This window comes from Mchenga conophoros, linkage group LG14, assembly GCF_057382185.1.
Source record: "Mchenga conophoros isolate Kocher_MC1m ecotype Shallow Benthic linkage group LG14, M_conophoros_male_GT1.1, whole genome shotgun sequence".
NCBI lineage: Eukaryota > Metazoa > Chordata > Actinopteri > Cichliformes > Cichlidae > Mchenga > Mchenga conophoros.
Window position 1 is genome coordinate 16,587,580 of NC_140539.1, and position 23,664 is coordinate 16,611,243.

Sequence of the window (23,664 nt, forward strand, 5' to 3'; positions counted from 1 at the left end):
AGAAGCTGATGCTCTAGTGTGCCATCCAGTGGCAATAAAAGCTTGTGCACAGTGTGAATCCTCAACATTATGTCTTGATTTTCCGAGTCCCACATTCTAAACTTAAGATTTGGGCTACTCGTTGCCAGTTAAATGTAAAGTTTCCAATTGGAATTTGCCATTTGGAGGAACAAAGAGAGGGAATTGAAAGTACTTTGTGGCTGGCTGAGAGCTTCTGTGTCCCTTTGGCACCCGAGGAGCAACAGGACAAATTGCTGAGGTCCTTCTGCTCTGCTTGCCCACCTGCCCAGTTCAAATCATTAGTCAGCAGAAAAGGATGGGCCACCCCTCCTCACAGAGAAGCTTCTGCACCTTAAGGGTATCCCCTTTCATGACTTTTTAATGCAGCATTTTCAGGGGTTATTCATCTTGTTAGCCTCCCTGCTGATATTGCTTTGAATGTCAGAAAAGAGAGTGAGGGCTTTGCAGCATTAGAAAATATTCAAGAGGAAGAAAGTTCAGGCCATGTGTGAATGCACAGCTGGTTGAGCTTGATGGTTCGAGTTAATGCTTGATGGTGGTACAGGGTCTGCTGGGAGACCTGTGCCCACTCCCCTCCTCAGGCTAGCCTCTGTAATCGGTGCTCCCACAGTCATCAGCAGCCTGGGGCTGAACCCGGCACTGTGTAGCTGGCCTGATAAGAGCTTTGTGCTTCCCTCCTCGCCTCCCACCTCATCCTTAACTGCCCACCGCTTCAGCTGTAGGCTCTGTAAATGGAAGAGTTCCCCTGAAAGATAGATAGGGCCAATGTGTCTGAAGAATGAGGGGAATTGCCATCTTTTCCCACACAAAGTACTTTACTTTTCATTAACTGTCTCTAAACTGACCTTCAAAAAAGCGACCTGTGTCAGCTCACTAACGTTGACTTGTGGGTGTTAAATATTCCCTTTATCATCAAACAGTAAAGTTTTCAGTTCCAGGTATTTAATTTATTCCTTAGAAATGAAACAAAAAGCAAACGCCTAATATTTTTTTCCATCTGTGACAGAAAATATTTTTCATTTTTAACAGAAAGAATTGGCAGACAAATCAGACGGGGTTTTTTTGGTCGATATGCAGTCCGTGCTACCCACTTTCCCATTTATTTATGGTCTTGCAGAGGGGCTTTTGTGCTGTGGAATGGATGACACAGTGCTCCCAAAATAAGCTTGCCTTGATGTGAGTTTGAGCTTGCATTTGGTTTGGCCTCATTCACCGTGTGCACAGCTGGGGTGGCTGGACTGCAAGACCCCATCATTTGTGTCAACATCAACACATCAGCTATGAGACACATCAGAATTAATCTCTGTGGCAGATTTGCAAACACTATGGAAATTCTGTTTGGCTTTGGTATGGGCTCGTGACCTTGGGCTTCAATTTGCAGCTAAGGTGACCCAGAAAGAATAATAAAAGAAAAGTGAGCCATATAACCTTCAGCTTCAGTAACATCCCTGGTCACAGCAGCGTGCATGCTTTCACGTGACCTTATAAGATTCCATAGGGGCATGGAAAAGACCATCTAAATAAACACTGTCTTCTTGAGGGGGAGATAAATGTGGTACGGGCTTGCGATATGTTGGCTTGTGCCATATCCCAAAGCATATCCTCTATCCCGCTTTCTCTCTATCTCTCTCTCTCTCTCTCTCATTATGCCTTCTTGTTACAGCTCTGCTTGGTTCAGTTTCGTGCCTCCATTTGTGACTGCGTTCGGTCTTCACCCACAGAAAGAAAGGAAGGAAAGAAGACAATCATAATTAACAAAAGTGGGAGCTAAAAGAGAGGGAGGTTTAGGGAGAGAGATTGTGAGTGCAGGACACATTTGACAAAGAGAGCGAGAGTGAGAGGCTTGGGTGAAATATGGAGGAACCAATTTCTATGAAAAGACCCTAGGGGGAGTTGTGCTCCAGTAAATCCGCCTTACAGAGCCCTGCAATCTCATTATAGTGTAGCCAGTGAGACGGACAGACAGACAAACAAGACAGGCCCGGATCTTTCGCACTGCCCAAAGTCAAGCCCCATATCCCCTCAGTCAGCACATCAGCCTGGCTGGGGCCTTTGCCACGTCCGACGCTTATGACCTCTGGTACTCAAACATGGCACATCAGAAAGTGGGGGGAGGCGGGGTGGAGGGGTGTGGGACAGTGACAGGGCGGGGAGAAATAGCTTGAGGGAGGGGTGGAGGAATGGTGCAATGCCTTGATTTGACCACTTATGCTAGCTCAATCACTGGTGTGGATGAAGGATTATACCGCCACAAAGGTGGTTTTATACACAGGTTAGCATATGCACACACACCCCGCCCCTACAGACAGGAGGGACGGCTGGTTTATCTTTTTTGACAATTTCTGACAATTTCCTGCTGTGTGCATTCATGCTGCTTTTTCGTCATGTGCAAACATCTATATTTCATGTAAATTCCCAGCTGCCGGTGTATATGATTTATGCTGTATGTGGGTAGATACTCTTTCACAAAGACACCTCCACTCCAGATGCAAGGGACTATCTCGTGCTGACAGCAAATCAGCGCCTCAACATCAGGACCTATGATTTGGAATATCGCTACTTTACACATACAGACACAAGTCGCATTTGAGTTACATTTACAGCCTTACAGCAGCAGGGAAAAGCAACAATCATCTCCCAGTCCTGCCAATCTTTCCCACAACTGTTTATCTTCTGTCAAATAGAGACTCTGTTAAATACAGGGAGTGCAGAATTATTAGGCAAGTTGTATTTTTGAGGAATAATTTTATTATTGAACAACAACCATGTTCTCAATGAACCCAAAAAACTCATTAATATCAAAGCTGAATGTTTTTGGAAGTATTTTTTAGTTTGTTTTTAGTTTTAGCTATTTTAGGGGGATATCTGTGCAGGTGACTATTACTGTGCATAATTATTAGGCAACTTAACAAAAAACAAATATATACCCATTTCAATTATTTATTTTTACCAGTGAAACCAATATAACATCTCCACATTCACAAATATACATTTCTGACATTCAAAAACAAAACAAAAACAAATCAGTGACCAATATAGCCACCTTTCTTTGCAAGGACACTCAAAAGCCTGCCATCCATGGATTCTGTCAGTGTTTTGATCTGTTCACCATCAACATTGCGTGCAGCAGCAACCACAGCCTCCCAGACACTGTTCAGAGAGGTGTACTGTTTTCCCTCCTTGTAAATCTCACATTTGATGATGGACCACAGGTTCTCAATGGGGTTCAGATCAGGTGAACGAGGTGGCCATGTCATTAGTTTTTCTTCTTTTATACCCTTTCTTGCCAGCCACGCTGTGGAGTACTTGGATGTGTGTGGTGGAGCATTGTCCTGCATGGAAATCATGTTTTTCTTGAAGGATGCAGACTTCTTCCTGTACCACTGCTTGAAGAAGGTGTCTTCCAGAAACTGGCAGTAGGACTGGGAGTTGAGCTTGACTCCATCCTCAACCCGAAAAGGCCCCACAAGCTCATCTTTGATGATGCCAGCCCAAACCAGTACTCCACCTCCACCTTGCTGGCGTCTGAGTCGGACTGGAGCTCTCTGCCCTTTACCAATCCAGCCACGGGCCCATCCATCTGGCCCATCAAGACTCACTCTCATTTCATCAGTCCATAAAACCTTAGAAAAACCAGTCTTGAGATATTTCTTGGCCCAGTCTTGACGTTTCAGCTTGTTTGTCTTGTTCAGTGGTGGTCGTCTTTCAGCCTTTCTTACCTTGGCCATGTCTCTGAGTATTGCACACCTTGTGCTTTTGGGCACTCCAGTGATGTTGCAGCTCTGAAATATGGCCAAACTGGTGGCAAGTGGCATCTTGGCAGCTGCACGCTTGACTTTTCTCAGTTCATGGGCAGTTATTTTGCGCCTTGGTTTTTCCATATGCTTCTTGTGACCCTGTTGACTATTTTGAATGAAACGCTTGATTGTTCGATGATCGCGCTTCAGAAGCTTTGCAATTTTGAGACTGCTGCATCCCTCTGCAAGATATCTCACTATTTTTGACTTTTCTGAGCCTGTCAAGTCCTTCTTTTGACCCATTTTGCCAAAGGAAAGGACGTTGCCTAATAATTATGCACACCTGATATAGGGTGTTGATGTCATTAGACCACACCCCTTCTCATTACAGAGATGCACATCACCTAATATGCTTAATTGGTAGTAGGCTTTCGAGCCTATACAGCTTGGAGTAAGACAACATGCATGAAGAGGATGATGTGGGCAAAATACTCATTTGCCTAATAATTCTGCACTCCCTGTACAGGGCAAGGAGGAAGAGGAGAGTCTGGATTAGGAACTTCATCAAACTTTTATCTATTTAACTAGCAAAATCTCACACAGGAAATACAAATCTCATTTATCCATCCATGCTGCTGACATAGAGCTAGTGTTTTTTAGCTGACTTGGAGAAGAGCACAGGGCATGAGACAACGGCAACATACTCACAGGTCAGCGTGTTTTATAGGCTGTAGCTTCCCTCCACTCACAGCTCTCCTATGTGACTGAACGGGCCATTCAAATGCCAAACATATACAGCATAGTGTATGAGTGTGGTACATCTCTAAATATAGGTCACATCTTGTCCCTTTTTCTTTTCTTTTCTTTTCTGATATTTCAGAAAAATTGAGGAATGTGCAAAACATGTTTCAGCAGACGAGAGGCTGCCTTCAGTTGTTAGAACAAATGCAACGCTTACAAAAAGAGCCACCATGCATGCTCTGTGAGAGAGTCCTTTACTCATCCAAACACAGCCCTCTCTTTTAGTCATATCTTTTTAAGTGGTAAGTCTCTTTAAATGTTCCAAGTTATCACACCACATTAAAACATATGTTTTGCATATGGCGCACTATAGTGGTCTCCTTGTAGTTTCAAGGTCCAACTCATGAATATATACTGTGCCTGTGGAAATCAAACGGGCTGTTTGGTTTTCCCTGACTGGAGGCTGCTCTTTGACGGGATAAAATCCCATAATCCTTTTTGCCTCACACCCAGCGACCATTGCAACCCTCTGCTGACATTGAATTTTTTGTCAGTAGCATTTTACAATAAGGTACATAGAGTCGTTATTGAGTAATGTGTAAGGAGCAAATAAGACCAAAGCACTAATTAGTAACTGCTAACCAGAATAACTCTTTACTTAAATATTACTACTAGAAATATGTCAGTAATTTATGATTACTACACTATTATCATTTTGTGTCCATATACAGTGGGGCAAAAAAGTATTTAGTCAGCCACCGATTGTGCAAGTTCCCCCACTTAAAATGATGACAGAGGTCAGTAATTTGCACCAGAGGTACACTTCAACTGTGAGAGACAGAATGTGAAAAAAAAATCCATGAATCCACATGGTAGGATTTGTAAAGAATTTATTCGTAAATCAGGGTGGAAAATAAGTATTTGGTCACCTCAAACAAGGAAAATCTCTGGCTCTCACAGACCTGTAACGTCTTCTGTAAGAAGCTTTTCTGTCCCCCACTCGTTACCTGTATGAATGGCACCTGTTTGAACTCATCATCTGTATAAAAGACACCTGTCCACAGCCTCAAACAGTCAGACTCCAAACTCCGCCATGGCCAAGACCAAAGAGCTTTCGAAGGACACCAGGAAAAGTATTGTAGACCTGCACCAGACTGGGAAGAGTGAATCTACAATAGGCAAGCAGCTTGGTGTGAAAAAATCAACTGTGGGAGCAATCATCAGAAAATGGAAGACATACAAGACCACTGATAATCTCCCTCGATCTGGGGCTCCACGCAAGATCTCATCCTGTGGGGTCAAAATGATCATGAGAACGGTGAGCAAAGATCCCAGAACCACACGGGGGGACCTGGTGAATGACCTGCAGAGAGCTGGGACCAAAGTAACAAAGGTCACCATCAGTAACACACTACAACGGCAGGGAATCAAATCCAGCAGTGCCAGACGTGTTCCGCTGCTGAAGCCAGTGCATGTCCAGGCCCGTCTGAAGTTTGCCAGAGAGCACATGGATGATGCAGCAGAGGATTGGGAGAATGTCATGTGGTCAGATGAAACCAAAGTAGAACTTTTTGGTATAAACTCAACTCGTCGTGTTTGGAGGAAGAAGAATACTGAGTTTCATCCCAAGAACACCATACCTACTGTGAAGCATGGGGGTGGAAACATCATGCTATGGGGCTGTTTTTCTGCCAAGGGGACAGGACGACTGATCCGTGTTAAGGACAGAATGAATGGGGCCATGTATCGTGAGATTTTGAGCCAAAACCTCCTTCCATCAGTGAGAACTTTGAAGATGAAACGAGGCTGGGTCTTCCAACATGACAATGATCCAAAACACACCGCCCGGGCAACAAAGGAGTGGCTCCGTAAGAAGCATTTGAAAGTCCTGGAGTGGCCTAGCCAGTCTCCAGACCTCAACCCCATAGAAAATCTGTGGCGGGAGTTGAAAGTCCGTGTTGCTCGGCGACAGCCCCAAAGCATCACTGCTCTCGAGAAGATCTGCATGGAGGAATGGGCCAAAATACCAGCTACTGTGTGTGCAAACCTGGTAAAGACCTATAGTAAACGTTTGACCTCTGTTATTGCCAACAAAGGTTATGTTACAAAGTATTGAGTTGTATTTTTGTTATTGACCAAATACTTATTTTCCACCCTGATTTACGAATAAATTCTTTACAAATCCTACCATGTGGATTCATGGATTTGTTTTTTCACATTCTGTCTCTCACAGTTGAAGTGTACCTCTGGTGCAAATTACTGACCTCTGTCATCATTTTAGGTGGGGGAACTTGCACAATCGGTGGCTGACTAAATACTTTTTTGCCCCACTGTATGGAAAGCATCGCATCCCTAACCACTGACAAGCAGTCACTCCAAATGCAGTACCAACCTTGGCTTAGTCCTTGGTATCGTAATTTGGTATTTGGGTTCATGGTAACATTGATTTAAGACTCATATTGAACATCTGGTTCAAATTCAATGACTTATGAACCAGATGTTAAGTGCTGTAACAAGGCTTTTTTTTGGAGTTGAAGAATGCAGGTGATGCCTTTTTTTCCACCCTTTAAATTATTATACAATATTTATGTCTGTTCTTCAATATAGAGGTATTCTGTACCGTCCTGCTGCTCAAACAATACTACACCAGCTAAAACCTCTTAAAAAAGGTGCATTATGTACTATTACAAATGGAAATGGTGTACTCATTGGTTTCCTCTGAAGAAAATAATTAACTGGAAGAAACCAGAATAACGTGTCATCTCAAAGCTCTCCTCTGATTTAAATCTTGTAACTTTAAATCAGGATCCAGTAAGTATCTAGCACTCAATATTAAATACTTTACTACTAATATATATATATATATATATATATATATATATATATATATATATATATATATATATATATATATATATATATATATATATAATAAAATATTGTGTACCACTTATCAGGTATCGTGCACTGATTAAATGTGAAGTACTTCGAACTGATGGCTTCTTGCACTGCTGTTACCATTTGCATCCTGTGCTGTTATGTTTGTGTCATGTTCTCAGATGTCTTTGGTGAAGCAGAGTTTAATCCCAACAAGCCTGGCCATTAATAATCACAACATCACGAGCTCGTACAGCCAATCTGAATATTTAAACCTCTTTAATTTGTAGCACTATTAAATATGAGGGCCACTAGATCAATGAGAAAACTGAAGCTTTACACAAAAAGTTGTAAAAGTGAAGGCCATCCGTTTCCTGTTCATCTTCGATGAGGAGTTTCTAAGAAATCTGGCTCGAGCAGTAATGGGTGGGTTTAGGAGGAAATGAACAGAATAATTTCCACAATAATCCCTCGAAGCTGCAGAGGGAGGGCAGATGGGAAAAGAGAAGGAAGACTAATTGGAAAAGAAAAAGGAGATAAAATACCACCGACGTTTGAATGATGTGGCAAATGCTCACCTTGTGATGCTGTTATTACCTTCATTAGCATACCTTTCATGGCCTTGTCATTGCTGTCATGTCAAGAGATGGCATCAGCATCCCGCTGATAGATCCCCAAAATAGATCCGAAATTAGTTTCACAACAGGCACTTTTAATTCCCCCAAAGTATTCTGCATTTTCCCTTAGCAAAATAAGAATGAAGAAACGAAAATGGGAAAAAGATAATTACATCATTCCCCAGGGGTCTGAGCGAGTCAGTGAAACCTGCTTACACTGCTGCATCTGGTGGCACAACCTACACTCTTGGGTGTAGCTGCTCAACTGCAAAGTCTTCTACTTTTCTCTTAAAACAATCCAAAAAGCAAAGGCTTCTCAAAGCCTTTGTAGCATTTTCTTCAGCCTGGAGGCTGCTTTTACCATTCAGTCAATTTTGGTTTTGTCTTTTTTCCAAGAGAAGATAAACACATATTTTACATATACTGTATAATCAAAGTTAAAGGGAACACTGAAACACGACACACTACTGCATGAAGTTTGAGTAATTCTTTCCACCTTTCTGCGGCTTTTGTATGAAAAAAAAGACCAAGTGGAAAGACGGACATGCAGAAGACTTGGACAAACTCCAGTCTCTTTAACAACAAAACTCTGTCTTTGGCAAAAAGTTCTTCTTTCTTCTTCATCTTCTTTTTTTTTGGAAAACCAATTCATCATTTTATAAAGGACTCTCCACATTTAAAATGTTAATTACAGCAATGCATCTTGGAGACTGACCTGTAGAATAATCTCCAAAAGCCTGCGTGGAGTAAAACCGTTTACAGGGTTATATTCAGGTTAAAGGAACTAACAAACAAACAAACACACACAAAAAACACTTAAGACCTTTTAACATTTAAGACCCCCCCATCAAAGTCTTTACACTAAACAAGGTCCAAATGTCAAATGGTCTGTTTTGTGCCAGATAACACGCTTCAGTCAAATGGGGCTTGGACAGTGACCTCTCTGTGCAACATCAGACCCTCCCAACATCTGGCAGTGACTAAACAAACCAGCATGTGTGGATAGTCGCTTTATTCTGCGTGAGAGTCTGCATATCTGAGAAAAGCATTGCAGCAAAGAAGAGAGAGAGGAAGTTAACGTCTTACAGAAACATATCACCAAGGTGACTGAAGCTGTGTGTGGGTACGTGTGAATGTGTGTAAAGGGCACATCTTCCCTGCAGCACATGCATGCAGCCTTGAATAAACCTGCTGCATCCCCCACTGAGGAAACACGTTTTAATGGAGGAGTAGAGGACAGTCAGTCATTATATATAAGAAGTCACAAAAAAGCACTCTGAAATTAAACTCTCTGCTGTTGCCGAGGATATTTTTGCTGGGACTCATTCTCTCTCGTATGGGTCTTCGACTGAACAGAAAACAATTGCTCGTTTTCAAAGTGGTAAGTCAGCAATTTGGGATATCAAACGAAAACAACTGCAAATCCAGTTACAGAAATTATATTTGCTTTGGCAGAAATCAGATTTGCCTTTCCCCCACGCAAACAAAACTATCTTTCCATTCCTGTGCAGACCATTTTTCTTATTTTTCTCTATTCAACAAACTTTGATCCCAGGGCTCAACCATCCCTTGATCTCAGCAGCATTAAGGAGTTTTGTTGGTAGGAGTTTGAGAATAAGAGTGAAAAATATACATCACAGAGATCCCTAGCGTATTTACAATCACAGCCGAATAGATAACTCAGTCGGAGGCTGTTCTTTGCTGACTTCAAGCTCTGTTCGACCCCGTATGCCTGACAGATGGTGCAGTCAGAAACAAGATGAGCTGTATTCATTAAAAGACTGTAGAAGACAGGTTCTCCTGCTGCTGATCAACTTAAAGCTTTCCTGTTGAGCTTTCAAATGGTATGATATCATCAGCTAAGCACTGCTGGAGTTAGGACAGATGGACTAGTTATGCTACAGCCATAAAGCCCACAGCGCACATATAAACAGCTCCTACAGCTTTTGCTGGCACATCAGGTGACTGCAGGAGCTGTTCTCTGTTCACAAAATGTTCCTCAATTTCCTCAGTTATTTATGTGGTCTAATCTCAATTTGTGGCTGGCAAGCATGTGAATGAACTCCTCTCACATTGTTGGAGTGGCTGGACATGGGGATTGACCTCAGTGGATCAATACTTAATAAGCTTTTGTGCTGCCAAGTCCATTTTGCTGCAATCTGCAATTTTTTTTTATGTCCATTAGGTTGAAAATAGAGCTGACTAGGTGCATGGCCACAAGAAGCGGGGTGCATCGTGGTCGCACAAATGATGGATGCTTCACGATAATCTGCGACCGATGAAAACTTCAAATACTATCTGCCTCGTGCGCTATAAACTACAGCACCCCTGGCTTTTATTAAACGCAATTCAATGCCCCAGCTGTGTTTCAAAGACACGTTTAACAACCTGTGGGAAGATAATAAAAGCCACAGTGGGCTATATGGTTAGGTTTGCAGGCACGTGACGAACAAGGGGAATAGGAAGAAAACAAGTCTGCAGCTAGTGTTATATTTGTAGCAGCACTAAAGTTTAGCTTTAGAGGCAATATAAGATCCAATCTGGACATGTAAACACTGCATTTGGGGAGCTCATAGTCATGAGTGTGTGGGGATTCTGGATGCTTCTCTTCTTCTTCTTCACATGCAGATTTGCTTCCATTATTTAGGTCATTGTGTTTATTTGTCAATGTCTAAAGTCCAAGTTCACCTGGGGTTCGACGGCAAAGCTTCTCTCAGCTAATTTACTTCGCCGGATCCACGAGAGAATAGGAACTGAGCACAGCAGAGCAGCTCCCCTGTTGTACATTTCATCGGCTAATTGAAAACAGACGGGGCGCTAACTCCCCCTCTTCATCCGCCCAGCGCTGGCTGCGTCACTGACATATTAGGGCTGTCGCCGGTCTTATGGTATGCATTTGACACGCCATTCTTACTTGATTGGTTACGCGGAAAATAATAAAGCAGGGGACAGCTCATACACAAATGAGAGGATGATACTGTTGCTGCCGCTCGTGCCGTAGCTGCTCCTGTAGAGGACAAAGAGGTAAGTTATCCGTTCAAGCCACTGACGTGGAAGGACACGTCAATGGCTGCAATTTCCCCAGAGGTGAGCAGATGCTACGTCTGTTTTGGCAGCTGTATGCTGAAAGGTGTTGACTGGTGGGGTAGCTGACAGAGCCAGAGTGGTGGCTGTATGATGGCCAGGGAGGTCAACAGGGGCTGTGAGGTTTCCAGGAAAGGCCTCACTTAGGCTCATTTAGGAGAACTAATGGACCAACCTACCATCTGTCCTTATGATTAGCTAAGGCCATTCGTGCAGGACACTAAACTTATTCACCTGCTACACAGACACACACAAAACACACTTACACTGTATATGTGTGTGCAGCTGAACTAACACATGGCACACATATCCACTCTGTTATTTTAATATATTTAAAGGTGTGTGGAATGCATCTGTGTGCAAGAGCAATAGTCCTCAGTGGCATTTTTGAGAAAAGAAAGTTTGTGTAAGTCTCAGTCTGGTTCTGTGATACAGAAACACACACACACACACACACACACACACACACACACACACACACACACACACACACACACACTCTCCTCCAAATAAATATGCTTGCCCTTTGTGCTGCTCAGCACTACTCCCCACCATGTCTCGAAAAGGAATGCCCACGCGGCCACATACGAGGGCGGAGAGAAGATTGAAACCAGATGAATTGAGCTTGGGTACAGCCTGCTCAACAGAGTCATATTTCACTCCCCAAAGCCTGATTAAAACTAGGTGCAGCTCTAGCTGGGCCAGTGCAGCTTTTCTCTTGCTAGGAGAAGGACATTTGGTTGCAGAAACTCTGGGCTAGAAGGAAACGGGGCGAAGGTCACACCTAAGGTTTTGGAAATTTGCACATAATCTCTCAGTAGACAGTTGAAAAAGCACAGACAGTTCCTAAATTTCTTAAAAAAAAAAAAAAAAAAAATCCCCCAAATTCCAGAGTCTTTCTCTAAAGATGCATTTGACATGCCTTAAAGGTATGCATGTATTGTTGGCTTTTAAATTTGATATTTAAACTAGGCCACTTATGTGTAATAACAGATGTGCCAAAGGAAATGAGAGCCTGAATTGTAGAGCCAGGGTCATTAACATACAAACGTTGCTGTAGATGAAGAATCTGATACGGGGAAAAGCAAATAAAGCCATCAGTCTTACTAGACTCAGGTTTTGTGATATGATTCCAAAATATGAATTCTTATTACAATTGTAGAAACAACAACAACATACCTCGTATTAATATACTAATAGTAGGGCCTTTTTAGATCCTAGATTTAAAGATTCTCCCCTGAGAATTTAACTTTGTTCCTCTGAAGTATCATTTGAAGCATAAAGGAACAATAAACCTTAAAGAGTGCAGTGTGCCTGTTAACAAAAACTCCTGAATACTTACAAGATATGACTGCATTTCCAAGATCTCTGAGGCATAATGTTCATGTTTGTGTCCACAGACATTAGAGTCAGTGTTGTGCAATGTTGCATTCTCTGGACGAGAATTCACTTGGAAAGAGGAAAAACAGCCAAACATGCCACATGTTGTTTCCTACTGCCTTTACCAGTTAGCCTGCACACCCAGTGAGCGCGCCTTGACAGTCGTGGAGGTCATGTTTTTGCACACATGTGTGTGGCTGGAGAAAGAGGGTGTCCTTTGCATTCTTTCTGGGTGAATGTGAAGAGCGAGACAGCGGGAGAATGTGACAGCGAAGAAGACTGGGTTCTGTAGATGCACTCACATGTAAGTTCCACGCACAGAACCGACCGATTACCGACCCGTTTTTGTTGGCCGTCTGTAGTCGTCTCTCCTTAGGTAGTGAATTAGAGACGGGAGACTTTTGTACTCTTTCCAGCGCAGGCTGCATTCTCTTTCCTTCCCATGCAGCTGGTCGGCCACACTCACGACTCAATGCCAAACACACTCCCCTCTATCCCCCTGACATTTCAGCTATGTTACCGCTGAGAGAGTTGTGGCTCGCCTGCCTGCCGCCTGCCTGCACACATGAGTAAATAAAGCCCAGCTCATTTCATTTAGCCATAATGTTTAATCTACATTTGCTTGGTCAATGAGAGGTTAATCTCATTACCTTGTGCTAAATGGCATGCTCGGGCATCCTCAGACAAAACGAAGGTTAGACACAAGTTAATTAAAAGAGTAATTAAAAGAAGACAGTAAGTCCCAATATGTTAGTTTCTGTGACACCGGTGCACTGACATTATAAAAAGAGACTATTCTAATGTTGTCTGTCACCAATAACAAATCACTTTGTTACTAACAAATGAGACTAGTAATACTGCAAAAATATATAAAAAAGGAAAGGTTGAACATGTGCTTCAAACTAACTTTTAGTGCTGGCTGTGGTTTACTCATGGTGAGTGGGTTTATTAAATGTAAGCCTCACCGCAGCACCCACACACCTATTAAAAATGTTAATCAACTCCAACAGGTTCCTAAAAACTTGACATGCAATTAGTTGGGCTGAATTGCAGAAGGTTTAAATGCCTGTAATTTATTGGGATAATACACTCCAGGAGCACCCTACTGCAATCTGCCTGAGGTGCTTTCAAAATAAAAGATAAAAACAAAAATAAGAGCGGGTAAAGAAAAGTTGAGCCAATTTAGATCATTAGATCATGAGACAAAAAAAGTAAAAACAGGGTATATTTTCCCCTAAAGTCATATAAATAAACTTTCACTTTTTCTTCTGTCTTGTTTATCATATTGTGGTGTGACATTATTAATCCCGTCTAATGGGATCATAAACAATTAATTTACATAAGTCTATAAATACAACACAGACCACGACACAGGATTTACATCATGGACATTTACGTCATACGAAATGTCTAATCTTACTTTAATAATGTTCCTTCCACATCATCTCTGTGATTTCCATTAGACGCTTTTCAGTGCTCCTGTCCTGTTAGCATAACTTAGGGAGCTTGGGATATAGCCTGCTAGTTGCCTGCCCTGCGGGTACTACTACCGGCTCCAGCCTTCCTCCAGATGAATCATAAACAAGTCCCTTGGCCTCCGTGACTTAATCCCCTGTGACATCGCCACAGGGAAATGGAAAAATAGGGAGCGTAGGGAAAGGAAAACACGCCGCGTGCACAAATTCCGAGTGAATTAAACATTAGGATGAATGTGTATGAGGTGTATCTGAGGATATGTCATCGAATCGAGGTGGTAGTTTAACAGATGATAGAATCAGGATCTGGAGGTGATGTAAGTGGTGGTGAGGGGGAAAGGACACTCTTTAATTTGTGCTTTATAGAAGCTATAGAAGTCATCTCAGGCTTTACCTTCGATCCCCTCTCCCTTTTTTTTTGGTATGTTTGTATTATACAAATTCATGTCCCACAGTCTCTCATTTGGCCACACAGCTTAAGCTCGGGTAGTCTACAGAGTGTGGCAGCTAAAGCTATAATCAACATCATGCTCCTTTTAGGCATGAGAAAGCATACCCAGGAGGAAGCAATAAATGGATTTATTTTAGGAGCCAGAATGTAGAATCTTAGATCGGGCCAGACATGCTAAGTGCTTTGTCCCTCATGCATCAGCCCTTGGGCAGTATTTCCTGCCTAATTAAAAAAAGAACAAGGTGCAGGAGGAAAACGATGTAGGCAGCTTGCTTGAACAGAATTGGGAGGGAGCAGCCCCGGTCTGCTCGCGTATTTTTCTTCTCTTAAAGTTTGGGATATGATTCTCACTTTGCTGGCAATCTGCGGGTTTTGCTGATGTAAGGGGCTTTTGTCTCGAGATTAATGAAAGACGTTTGGCTCTTTGACATTTTGGATCCCACACAAAGGTTAAAAACAGCCTCTGACCAGCGAAAGGTTTATGCGCCACCGAGGATGCTCTCCTCACTCAGGGAAGCAATTTTTTTTCATCCTACATTTTTTCTCCCATTTTCACCAACACAAGAAAAAGAAAATAAAGTGAAGCTCAGCTGTATTTCAAACAAACTACATTACGCCCGCATCTCTCTTGTGCTGACAAATTATGCATTTTATCTACACAGCAAATTCTGGTCTTTGGAATAAACTCTCAGGGAGTTCAGATTAACTACATTTGAGTGTACATGCGTGACCATCGAATGAACTCTAGTGCAGAGTTAGAGTAACTCTTTTCCGGGAGTTGATTTTTCAACTCTTTATAGGAGTTAAAACTAAACTCTCACGGAGTGAAATTTCTACTACCATATAGAGTAAAATTTAACTCATAACTAGAGTTAAGTTTGATATTAACTCTTTTGTAGTGTTACTCATCAATTGAAAAAAGTTTTAGGTTTTTGGTGCAAATTACTACAAAAACACAATAGTGATTATTATGAATGTATGGATTTTATTTATCAAAAATAACATATTCAAATATGAATGCTGCATGGATTAACATACATTCTGTGTAACAGTACTGTAATAGCATAATATCCACCATTATTGGCAGCTAAACAGTTGAGGTCAGAAAGGCCTAACATTGGGCGAAAAGAAAAAAAAAACAGAATTAAAGGAAAAAAATGACTACAGAATAAGCACTTCTTGTAATGCAGTGTTAATGTGAGGAAGACTCTGTAAAGTCTCCATCAAGCCAACAAATTAAGTAATGCAACTCTCTCACAGAACATAAAATTGTGAATCACACCCATATGACATTTGGGCATCAAAACATTTGAAATGTCTTACTTTCTCCCTTTCTAGGACCAGTATCTTCTTAAAAATGGTTTCATTTACCTGAAAAGCAGGACACTGATCATGGAAACACGTTTCATGGTTAACATGCATAACAAAAACAGAGAGAGAGCGAGAGAGAGAGAGCAAGTCTTATTACACACTACAGTTGCAGAGCAAACTACATGAAATACTATATTAAATTATTTTTCTCTAATCTGTTTTATCTTCGTGTTTAAGCTTTTTCAAGTAATGGCAACTAAAGAGTCAAGTATAAGTCAATTAAGTACTGTATCTACATTTCTTTCATGTATGCTGTCCAATAGAGGCTGAACCATTTGAAGTCCGGCATCACTTGTGTCACTGCTCTGACTGCTGGTGGTTGAGACAGACAATGTATCTGTTAGACTTGGAGAGGAGGGCTCTTCCACATGTTGCTTCAGGACAGTCAAATCTGAGGGTGACAAATAAAAATATTAGAATACAAGGTATATACAATCAAAAACACAACACAACAAAGATACCATTTATGCACACAGGGCCAGTAAATTGCACGGTTTGGTTAAATTATACTTTCTCCCAGGAGAACAGATGGTTATTTTGTATTTTATTATGGTAATATACAATTTACATACCACAAGGTGTGAGTGTCACATAGTGTGTTAGGTCTGAGCAGTCACGCAGCTTCTTGGATGATTGTGTTTCCAGGATGTCTGAAATGCATGTGATAAATCCAACTTACTGTTGAGCCATGAAAACAGCATTTTGTGATTGTTACCACAGGATATTAGACAAATTAAAAATGTTTATTTAAGAGTAACTGTACAAATCAAATCCTTCAAAATCTATCAGAGCATATATTTACTTACCTTCAGCTGTATAGATGACAAAACACACCTCTTTGACTGCTGCAAGTTCAGGAAAGATATCCTCATCCACCTCTATACCCTGCTCATCCGTGACTTTCAGTGCTGCATTTTTTGGTATGAGAAACTTCTGCTGCACTGAAGTAAAATCATCACTTAGTTAATAACAACATTATCATTTCTTCTTTAATGACTTAGTACAAACCATAACTTACCTGCTCTCACAAAATCTGTGAAGCTGACTTCTTCCAATTTTGCATATTTCTTTGTCTCTCTGTGTTTTACTTTTATCAACATCTTGGCCACCTACGGAAAAAAATACCTTTACTACTATGAAACACAACACAAGAAGAAGAGGTTGTTTATGGTAACTCTATGTAAACTGTGTATAACTTAATCAACGAACACTGTCTTACATTGAGTTAGCCTGTCCACACTAAATATTGCTTAAAATCTATTTAGCTAGGCTGGTTTAGCAGACAATGTGACTGCATGTTTGCTGTGTCCTTGTCTTTACAGTTCTGGAGACAGGGTTGTGTGCATGTCTCAGTGTGCAGCAGGACTAACTAACTGATGTTAATGGTACCTCAACATCTCATCAGTGCAGGCTGCACCTCTCTTTGGTTAAATACGGCCATTACCATGAGTCTAAACAGAATATTACTGTAGTTAGCTAACGTTAAATTAAACGTTGGTGTTAAAATTAAGAAATAGAAATAAACGTTTTCATTGACAACGTGAAATGTGTATCTTAAAATACAGTAAGATAAGTAAGTTAGCTAACTTTTGACTAGCATTAGCCTAGCTGCTATCTCCAAATCAGCATAACATACAGAAAACACATGTAGTGCTAGTTAGTTAACTTTATATTTTACTTGTGCATCCATGTAACTGAATATATATATATAAATAACATCACTACACTCACAGAAAATTCCAAAGTAAATAAAGTATTTTTACCTCCTACATGTCGGAGTCCAAGAAAGAAACACAGATAGGCGCTGTAACGGTCGACAGACAAACAACACCAGCAATGTGTTGAATTAGACTCCTTAGCACCCAGTGAATGAACACCTAAATATTACACCGCTTTAGAGTACTCCCCAACACTGACTGTAGTATAAGGTGAAAAATAAACTCCCGGAATGTAACTCTTGCGCACTTTTATGCCTAACTCCAGAATATTTAACTCCAGTGATTTGCTGTGTACCAAGTGCGTGCAAGTATGTGTCCATGTGTTGCATATTACAGTAAGCTGAGAACAAACTGTTTAACCTACAGTACGTCCACTAACAGCACCTCAGTTTTGTGTGGGTGAGCTGGGAGAGCTATTATTATCTATTCACACTCTGGTGGAAATTACAGCGCCCGTCTGTCTGTCTGGTCAGGTGACTTGCGGTGCATCCTCTCCTCCCTGAAACTTAAAGCCACAGGTTTTAACTTTTGACCATCCCAGAAGAGTCTGGATGGCTCCATGAAATAAAAATTGTTGGAGGAACTGTTGAGATAAAATCTTATCCTTATTATTGTGGTGGAACTGCTCAAATGTCATATTCCTGAGTTTAAATTGGAATTTATGATTAAACGATCAAAGTATACTTTTATTGTTGCGATTAGCATAGAAACTTTATGCGTGATTAAATTTAAAAAAAGGAAGAGGATAGCCAGGTTAAAAAAATAAAAATAAATCACTGTACAGTATGTGAATTTCACTTCACTTGCTATAGGTTATATTGCAGAGACATCTCAAAAAACCATCTCTGTGCATCTGCCTTCACATGGGAAATGGTTATGGATAGCACCAACACCACCGCCCCATCCCCATCATCCATCCTATCTCTCAGCATATATATCAGATCTCATGATGAACACATGCACACAGTCAGTTATTGCCAAAGAAGCACACTTTTTGCCCTGCGTGTCGCCTGCTCAGTGGAGAGTACATAATGCCTGAGCCATGCATGGCTGGACCAATGCCAGGATGATGAAAATGTTCTTCCCTGAGTCCACAACAAGAAAGTGTCCAGACATTTTAGCTTTTCTCTTATGCCACATGCTGGCAAGGTACATCCCTAACTACTAATTCCATCAGAGGAGTTAGCAGGGCCTGTGTAAACTCACCACAGCTTAGATCAACATAATGTCTGTTTCCAAAATAAATCACTAAGTAACAGAAGAAGAACCAAATAAGAGCCTGAGCTCCAACACCGAGCTCCTAACAGACTCTAGCTTAAAGAAAGAGACGCAATGAGTAGAATTTGTTGTATTATGAGAAAAGGAAACTTAATTAGCAACTGTCATGGTCCTGGGCCATGTTGGCCCAGTATTCTTAGTTTTCTTGTATGTTTGTATTTTGTTCCCTATTTAGGCCATGTTTCCTGAGTCGCCCTGTTATGTTGTTCCCTGTGTGCTTTCCCTTTGTGACTCTCACCCCCTGTGTGCCCCTCTATGTATTCATGAGCCCTTGTCCCCTTTCGTGTTTTATTCCATGTTTTCCCCAGCCTGTTATGTCTGTGTTCTCCCCGTGCTCTCTCCTCCTGTCTGAACCTCTGTGTACTTCCTGTTTGACTCTGCCCGTCTCCCGTCAGTGTTATGTTCACCCCGCCCTGTCTCGTTATGGTTATCTGTGTCAGCTGTGTTCCCCGTGTGTTCCCACTTTCCTCGTTAACCCTCTGTGTATTTCTGTCTGCGTCTTCCTCTGTTCGGCGTCGCGTTCTCCCTCATGTTGTGTGTAATTCTCCCCGTGGTTCGGTTCCTTGTACAGTTCATGCTTTAGTTTTCCCAGTTTTAGTTTATTTTGTATTGCTTCCCGTGGCCAGCAATAAAGCTGTGTTTTTTGAGTTTATCCCCGTGTCTGTGAATCTGCATCTTGGGTCCTTCCCTTGCCTGCCACACAACGTATCATGACAGAAGAACGCGACCGCAACATGGACCCAGCAGTTCACAACCCCTCCGCGGACCTCCAGGACGACGCGAACATGTCGGACCCAGCGACACAGAGGAGGGGGATCGTCCGGACAGTGGAGTCTCTATGCGACAAGTGGCTGCACTGTTCCAGTGAGGAGGAACGAGAGGAGTTCGCCCGCCAAGTAGGGGTGTGCGTATCTGTGTTCCCCTGGTTATGGGAGACGCTGCACCCCCTCGTCAGCGACTTTCTCGTCTCCACCCTCCAACTCCGTCTGCAGGAGCAGCGGCCCGGTGGGCGTGCACCTTCACCAGAGCCGTGCCGTTGCGCCGTTTCCCCGCTGTCTCATGAGCCAGTAGCGGTCAGAGTGGGAACGGTGAGGCTCGCCACAGACACACCTTCCGCCCGCACCCCGCCGGCTTCCGCGTCTTCACCGCGGTCTGGCCGCACGGCGTGGCGCACGGAGACAACGGAAGCCATAGACTTTGGCGAGGAAGAGCGGCAGCAGGTGTTACGGGCTTATCGGGAGGACGAGCTCCGGCGGAAACCCTGGCTCATCCCGGAGGAGGACCTCTCACCTGCTGCACAGCCTACCAGCCGCTCGCCGTCTCCGATCCGCTTAGGCTATTTTTCGCCTGTCGCATTTCTGGCAAGGATGGGGGCGGACGACGGGGAACTCACCACTACGTCACCCTCTGTGTTGGCGCCATCAGCGCCCATCGCGCCAGCTTCCTCTGCTCGAAGGAGGCGGCGCGCCCGCCGCCATAAACCAGACAATGCTAAAACTACAAAACATGAAGTGGACGGCGGGTTCATTTTTGATAGAGCTATTTTTGTCGACCCTGAGCCTGCCATTTCTCGGACAGTTTTTTCTGAGCCTGCTCCTTTTCCTGCTCGTGTTTCTCCTCCCAGGCCAGCTCAGTCAGCTCCCTCGCAGCCCCTCACAACTCAGTTAGCTCCCTCGCAGCCCTTCACAGCTCAGTTAGCTCCCTCGCAGCCCTTCACAGCTCAGTCAGCTCCCTCGCAGCCCTTCACAGCTCAGTCAGCTCCCTTGCAGCCCTTCACAGCTCAGTCAGCTCCCTCGCAGCCACCCTCAGTCCAGTTTCCAGTGTCCCCCTCAGTTCAGTTTCCAGTGTCCCCCTCAGTTCAGTTTCCAGTGTCCCCCGTGTCCCTTTCAGTTCAGGCCCCAGTAGCTCCAGTGCCGCCTGTAGCGCAGGCCCCAGTAGCTCCAGTGCCGCCTGCAGCGCAGGCCCCAGTAGCTCCAGTGCCGCCTGCATTGCAGGCCCCAGTAGCTCCAGTGCCGCCTGTAGCGCAGGCCCCAGTAGCTCAGCTCCCCGCGTCTCCAGTAGCCCAGTCCCCGATAGCAGTACGGTCCGCTGGTCAGCTTAACATTCAGCCAGGGGTCTCAAATCTCTCTGGCTCTGCATCAGCTCCTGCTGGGAGCTCGGATGAGCTCATCCAGGACTCCGCGGCTCCCACGCCGCCATCTACCTCGTCAGCTGGAGGGTCCGAGGGGCCCGTTCAGCAACCTTCCTCGTCAGCTGGGGGTTCAGGAGAACCGCACCAGCCTCATGCCACGTCTGCTGGGGGGCCCGAGCCGCCCGTCCAGCACCATGCCACCTCAGCTGGAGGGCCCGAGGAGCCCATCCAGCCACCTTCTGCTTCTGCTCCTCCTAGTCCAGCTCCAGCCCGTGCTTCGTCAGCCGCAGCTCCAGCCCGTGCTTCGTCAGCCGCAGCTCCAGCCCGTGCTTCGTCAGCCGCAGCCTCAGAGCCTTCATCCTTGCCCGGTCCGGCCTCTGCATCAGCTGCTCCTGCTCCACCTGGTCCGGCTCCGGCTTCAGCCTCAGAGTCTTCGTCCTCGTCTGGCCCAGCCTCAGAGTCTTCGTCCTCGTCTGGCCCAGCCTCAGAGTCTTCATCCTCGTCTGGTCGAGCTCCAGCCTGTGCGTCATCGCCTGGTCCGGCCCCGTCATCGCCTTCAACGTCGCCCGGTCCGGCGTCGGCCTCTGCTTCTGCTCCGCCTAGTCCGGCTTCGGCCTCTGCTTCGCCCAGTCCGGCCTCAGCCTCAGCTCCTGCTTCGCCGTCGCCTGGTCCAGCCTCAGCCTCTGCAGCGACACCTGGTCCGGCCCCCGCATCGCCACCATCAGGTCCTGCCTCGTCTGGTCCTGCCTCGACTGGTCCTGTGCCCACCGGGCCTCGGCCAGTACGCCTGACACTGGAGAGCCGCCGCTGCCTTCCGCGCGGCCGGCCCCCTGAACTGCTCCGTCGTCTCCTTCGCCGCCGCCGCTGCCTTCCGCGCGGCCGGCCCCCTGAACTGCTCTGTCGTCTCCTCCGCCGCCGCCGCTGCCTTCCGCGCGGCCGGCCTCCTGAACTGCTCAGTCGTCTCCTTCGCCGCCGCCGCTGCCTTCCGCGCGGCCGGCCTCCTGAACTGCTCAGTCGTCCCCTTCGCCGCCGCCGTTGCCTTCCGCGCGGCCGGCCTCCGGACCAGCTCTGTCACCGGTGCCACCCGCCCGGTCGGCCCCCCGACCGTGTGACCCGTGAACTTTTGTGCCGGTGGGCTCTGGGTCGGCCCCCTGAACTTTATTTGAACTATGGTCTTGTGCTCCTGTCTTTTCTGTTGCTCGTTTTTGTTTTCTGTTCCGAGCCCTCCGTCCTGGGCCCCCGCCGCCCGCCCTGGGTCGTTTTCTGTTTGGTTTTTGTTTTCCTGTGTTTGGGCTGTCTGGAGCCAGCCCTTATGGGGGGGGGGGGGGGGGGGGGTGATGTCATGGTCCTGGGCCATGTTGGCCCAGTATTCTTAGTTTTCTTGTATGTTTGTATTTTGTTCCCTATTTAGGCCATGTTTCCTGAGTCGCCCTGTTATGTTGTTCCCTGTGTGCTTTCCCTTTGTGACTCTCACCCCCTGTGTGCCCCTCTATGTATTCATGAGCCCTTGTCCCCTTTCGTGTTTTATTCCATGTTTTCCCCAGCCTGTTATGTCTGTGTTCTCCCCGTGCTCTCTCCTCCTGTCTGAACCTCTGTGTACTTCCTGTTTGACTCTGCCCGTCTCTCGTCAGTGTTATGTTCACCCCGCCCTGTCTCGTTATGGTTATCTGTGTCAGCTGTGTTCCCCGTGTGTTCCCACTTTCCTCGTTAACCCTCTGTGTATTTCTGTCTGCGTCTTCCTCTGTTCGGCGTCGCGTTCTCCCTCATGTTGTGTGTAATTCTCCCCGTGGTTCGGTTCCTTGTACAGTTCATGCTTTAGTTTTCCCAGTTTTAGTTTATTTTGTATTGCTTCCCGTGGCCAGCAATAAAGCTGTGTTTTTTGAGTTTATCCCCGTGTCTGTGAATCTGCATCTTGGGTCCTTCCCCTGCCTGCCACACAACGTATCATGACAGCAACCTGAACTAAAACATTTGTTTCAGGAAAGCTCCTGTACTGCATTGGAAAGCAATTGTGAATTCAATTATCCAAAAGAAAGTGCAATTTTAAGGCTAAATATCAGGGGAAAAAAATGCCTTCTGCAGCGAAGATCCATTTGGAGCAGGCATGTGTTTATTTATCGCAATGTAGCCAATCAGGGACATTTTATCTCGCCTTATCCTTGGTGGATTACGTACTAATCTGTTTGCTGAAGGGAAAAAAAAGAACGAGAGGCAGTGAAAATGGCTTTTCTCTATCATCCTTCCCTCTATTAATATTTCTATTAGGGGTGCCTCGCAATGATGTGATGTGACACTTGTGGCTCTGCATGAGAAGCAAGGCTAATGGGGGACAGAGACAGCAAGAGAAAGAGATGATTTTATTCCACCTGAGATGTGGCACCACTGTTAGTTTGCGTGCACGCTGTACATCTATGCATAATGTCTTCCTTAAAAGCATTTGTAAGGTGCATGTACTATGAGTGCATTTGAATGAGATATGCTGAAATTATTAGTGCAGACATTCGTTTGGCGTTCATTTAAGATCCGCGCAGAGCAGTACACCGATTTAGCCTCACTGTGAGTGATGGGATGACAAGAAGACTCCTGGAAGGTTTAATGAACACAACAGTGTAGCCTAGGGTTAGGTGTTCAGGTACAAATACAATGTCCTCTTCTGGACAATGCAAATTTGATTATGCATTTGAGAAAGCAAACACAAAAGCATGTTATGACACTCATGTACATACTACTTAGATTGTTCAGACCTGGCAGTTCATAGTCACATTAGTAGCTAGCACTCTAAT

At 44.4% G+C, this 23,664-nt stretch overlaps 2 protein-coding genes across 4 annotated transcripts in view; both read right to left on the bottom strand.

The window, feature by feature from the left end:
* clmpb (CXADR like membrane protein b) overlaps positions 1-23,664 on the bottom strand; it is an 88,307-nt gene that overhangs the window by 30,093 nt on the left and 34,550 nt on the right. The window lies entirely within an intron of this gene.
* Positions 15,116-19,905, bottom strand: LOC146559524 (uncharacterized). 3 transcript variants are annotated; one of them, XM_085245567.1, is made up of 6 exons: positions 17,518-19,905; positions 17,144-17,205; positions 16,773-16,863; positions 16,561-16,695; positions 16,327-16,404; positions 15,116-16,145 (listed from the first exon to the last, which is right to left on the bottom strand). In XM_085245567.1, the coding sequence occupies exons 3-6, from the start codon at positions 16,852-16,854 to the stop codon at positions 15,970-15,972; spliced, it is 471 nt and encodes a 156-aa protein (XP_085101693.1). In that variant the 5' UTR covers positions 16,855-16,863; positions 17,144-17,205; positions 17,518-19,905; the 3' UTR covers positions 15,116-15,969. The 3 variants fall into 3 exon arrangements, with proteins under 3 accessions (XP_085101693.1, XP_085101692.1, XP_085101691.1); XM_085245566.1 differs by having other exon boundaries at positions 16,773-17,205; XM_085245565.1 differs by lacking the exon at positions 17,144-17,205 and having other exon boundaries at positions 15,118-16,145; positions 17,518-19,897.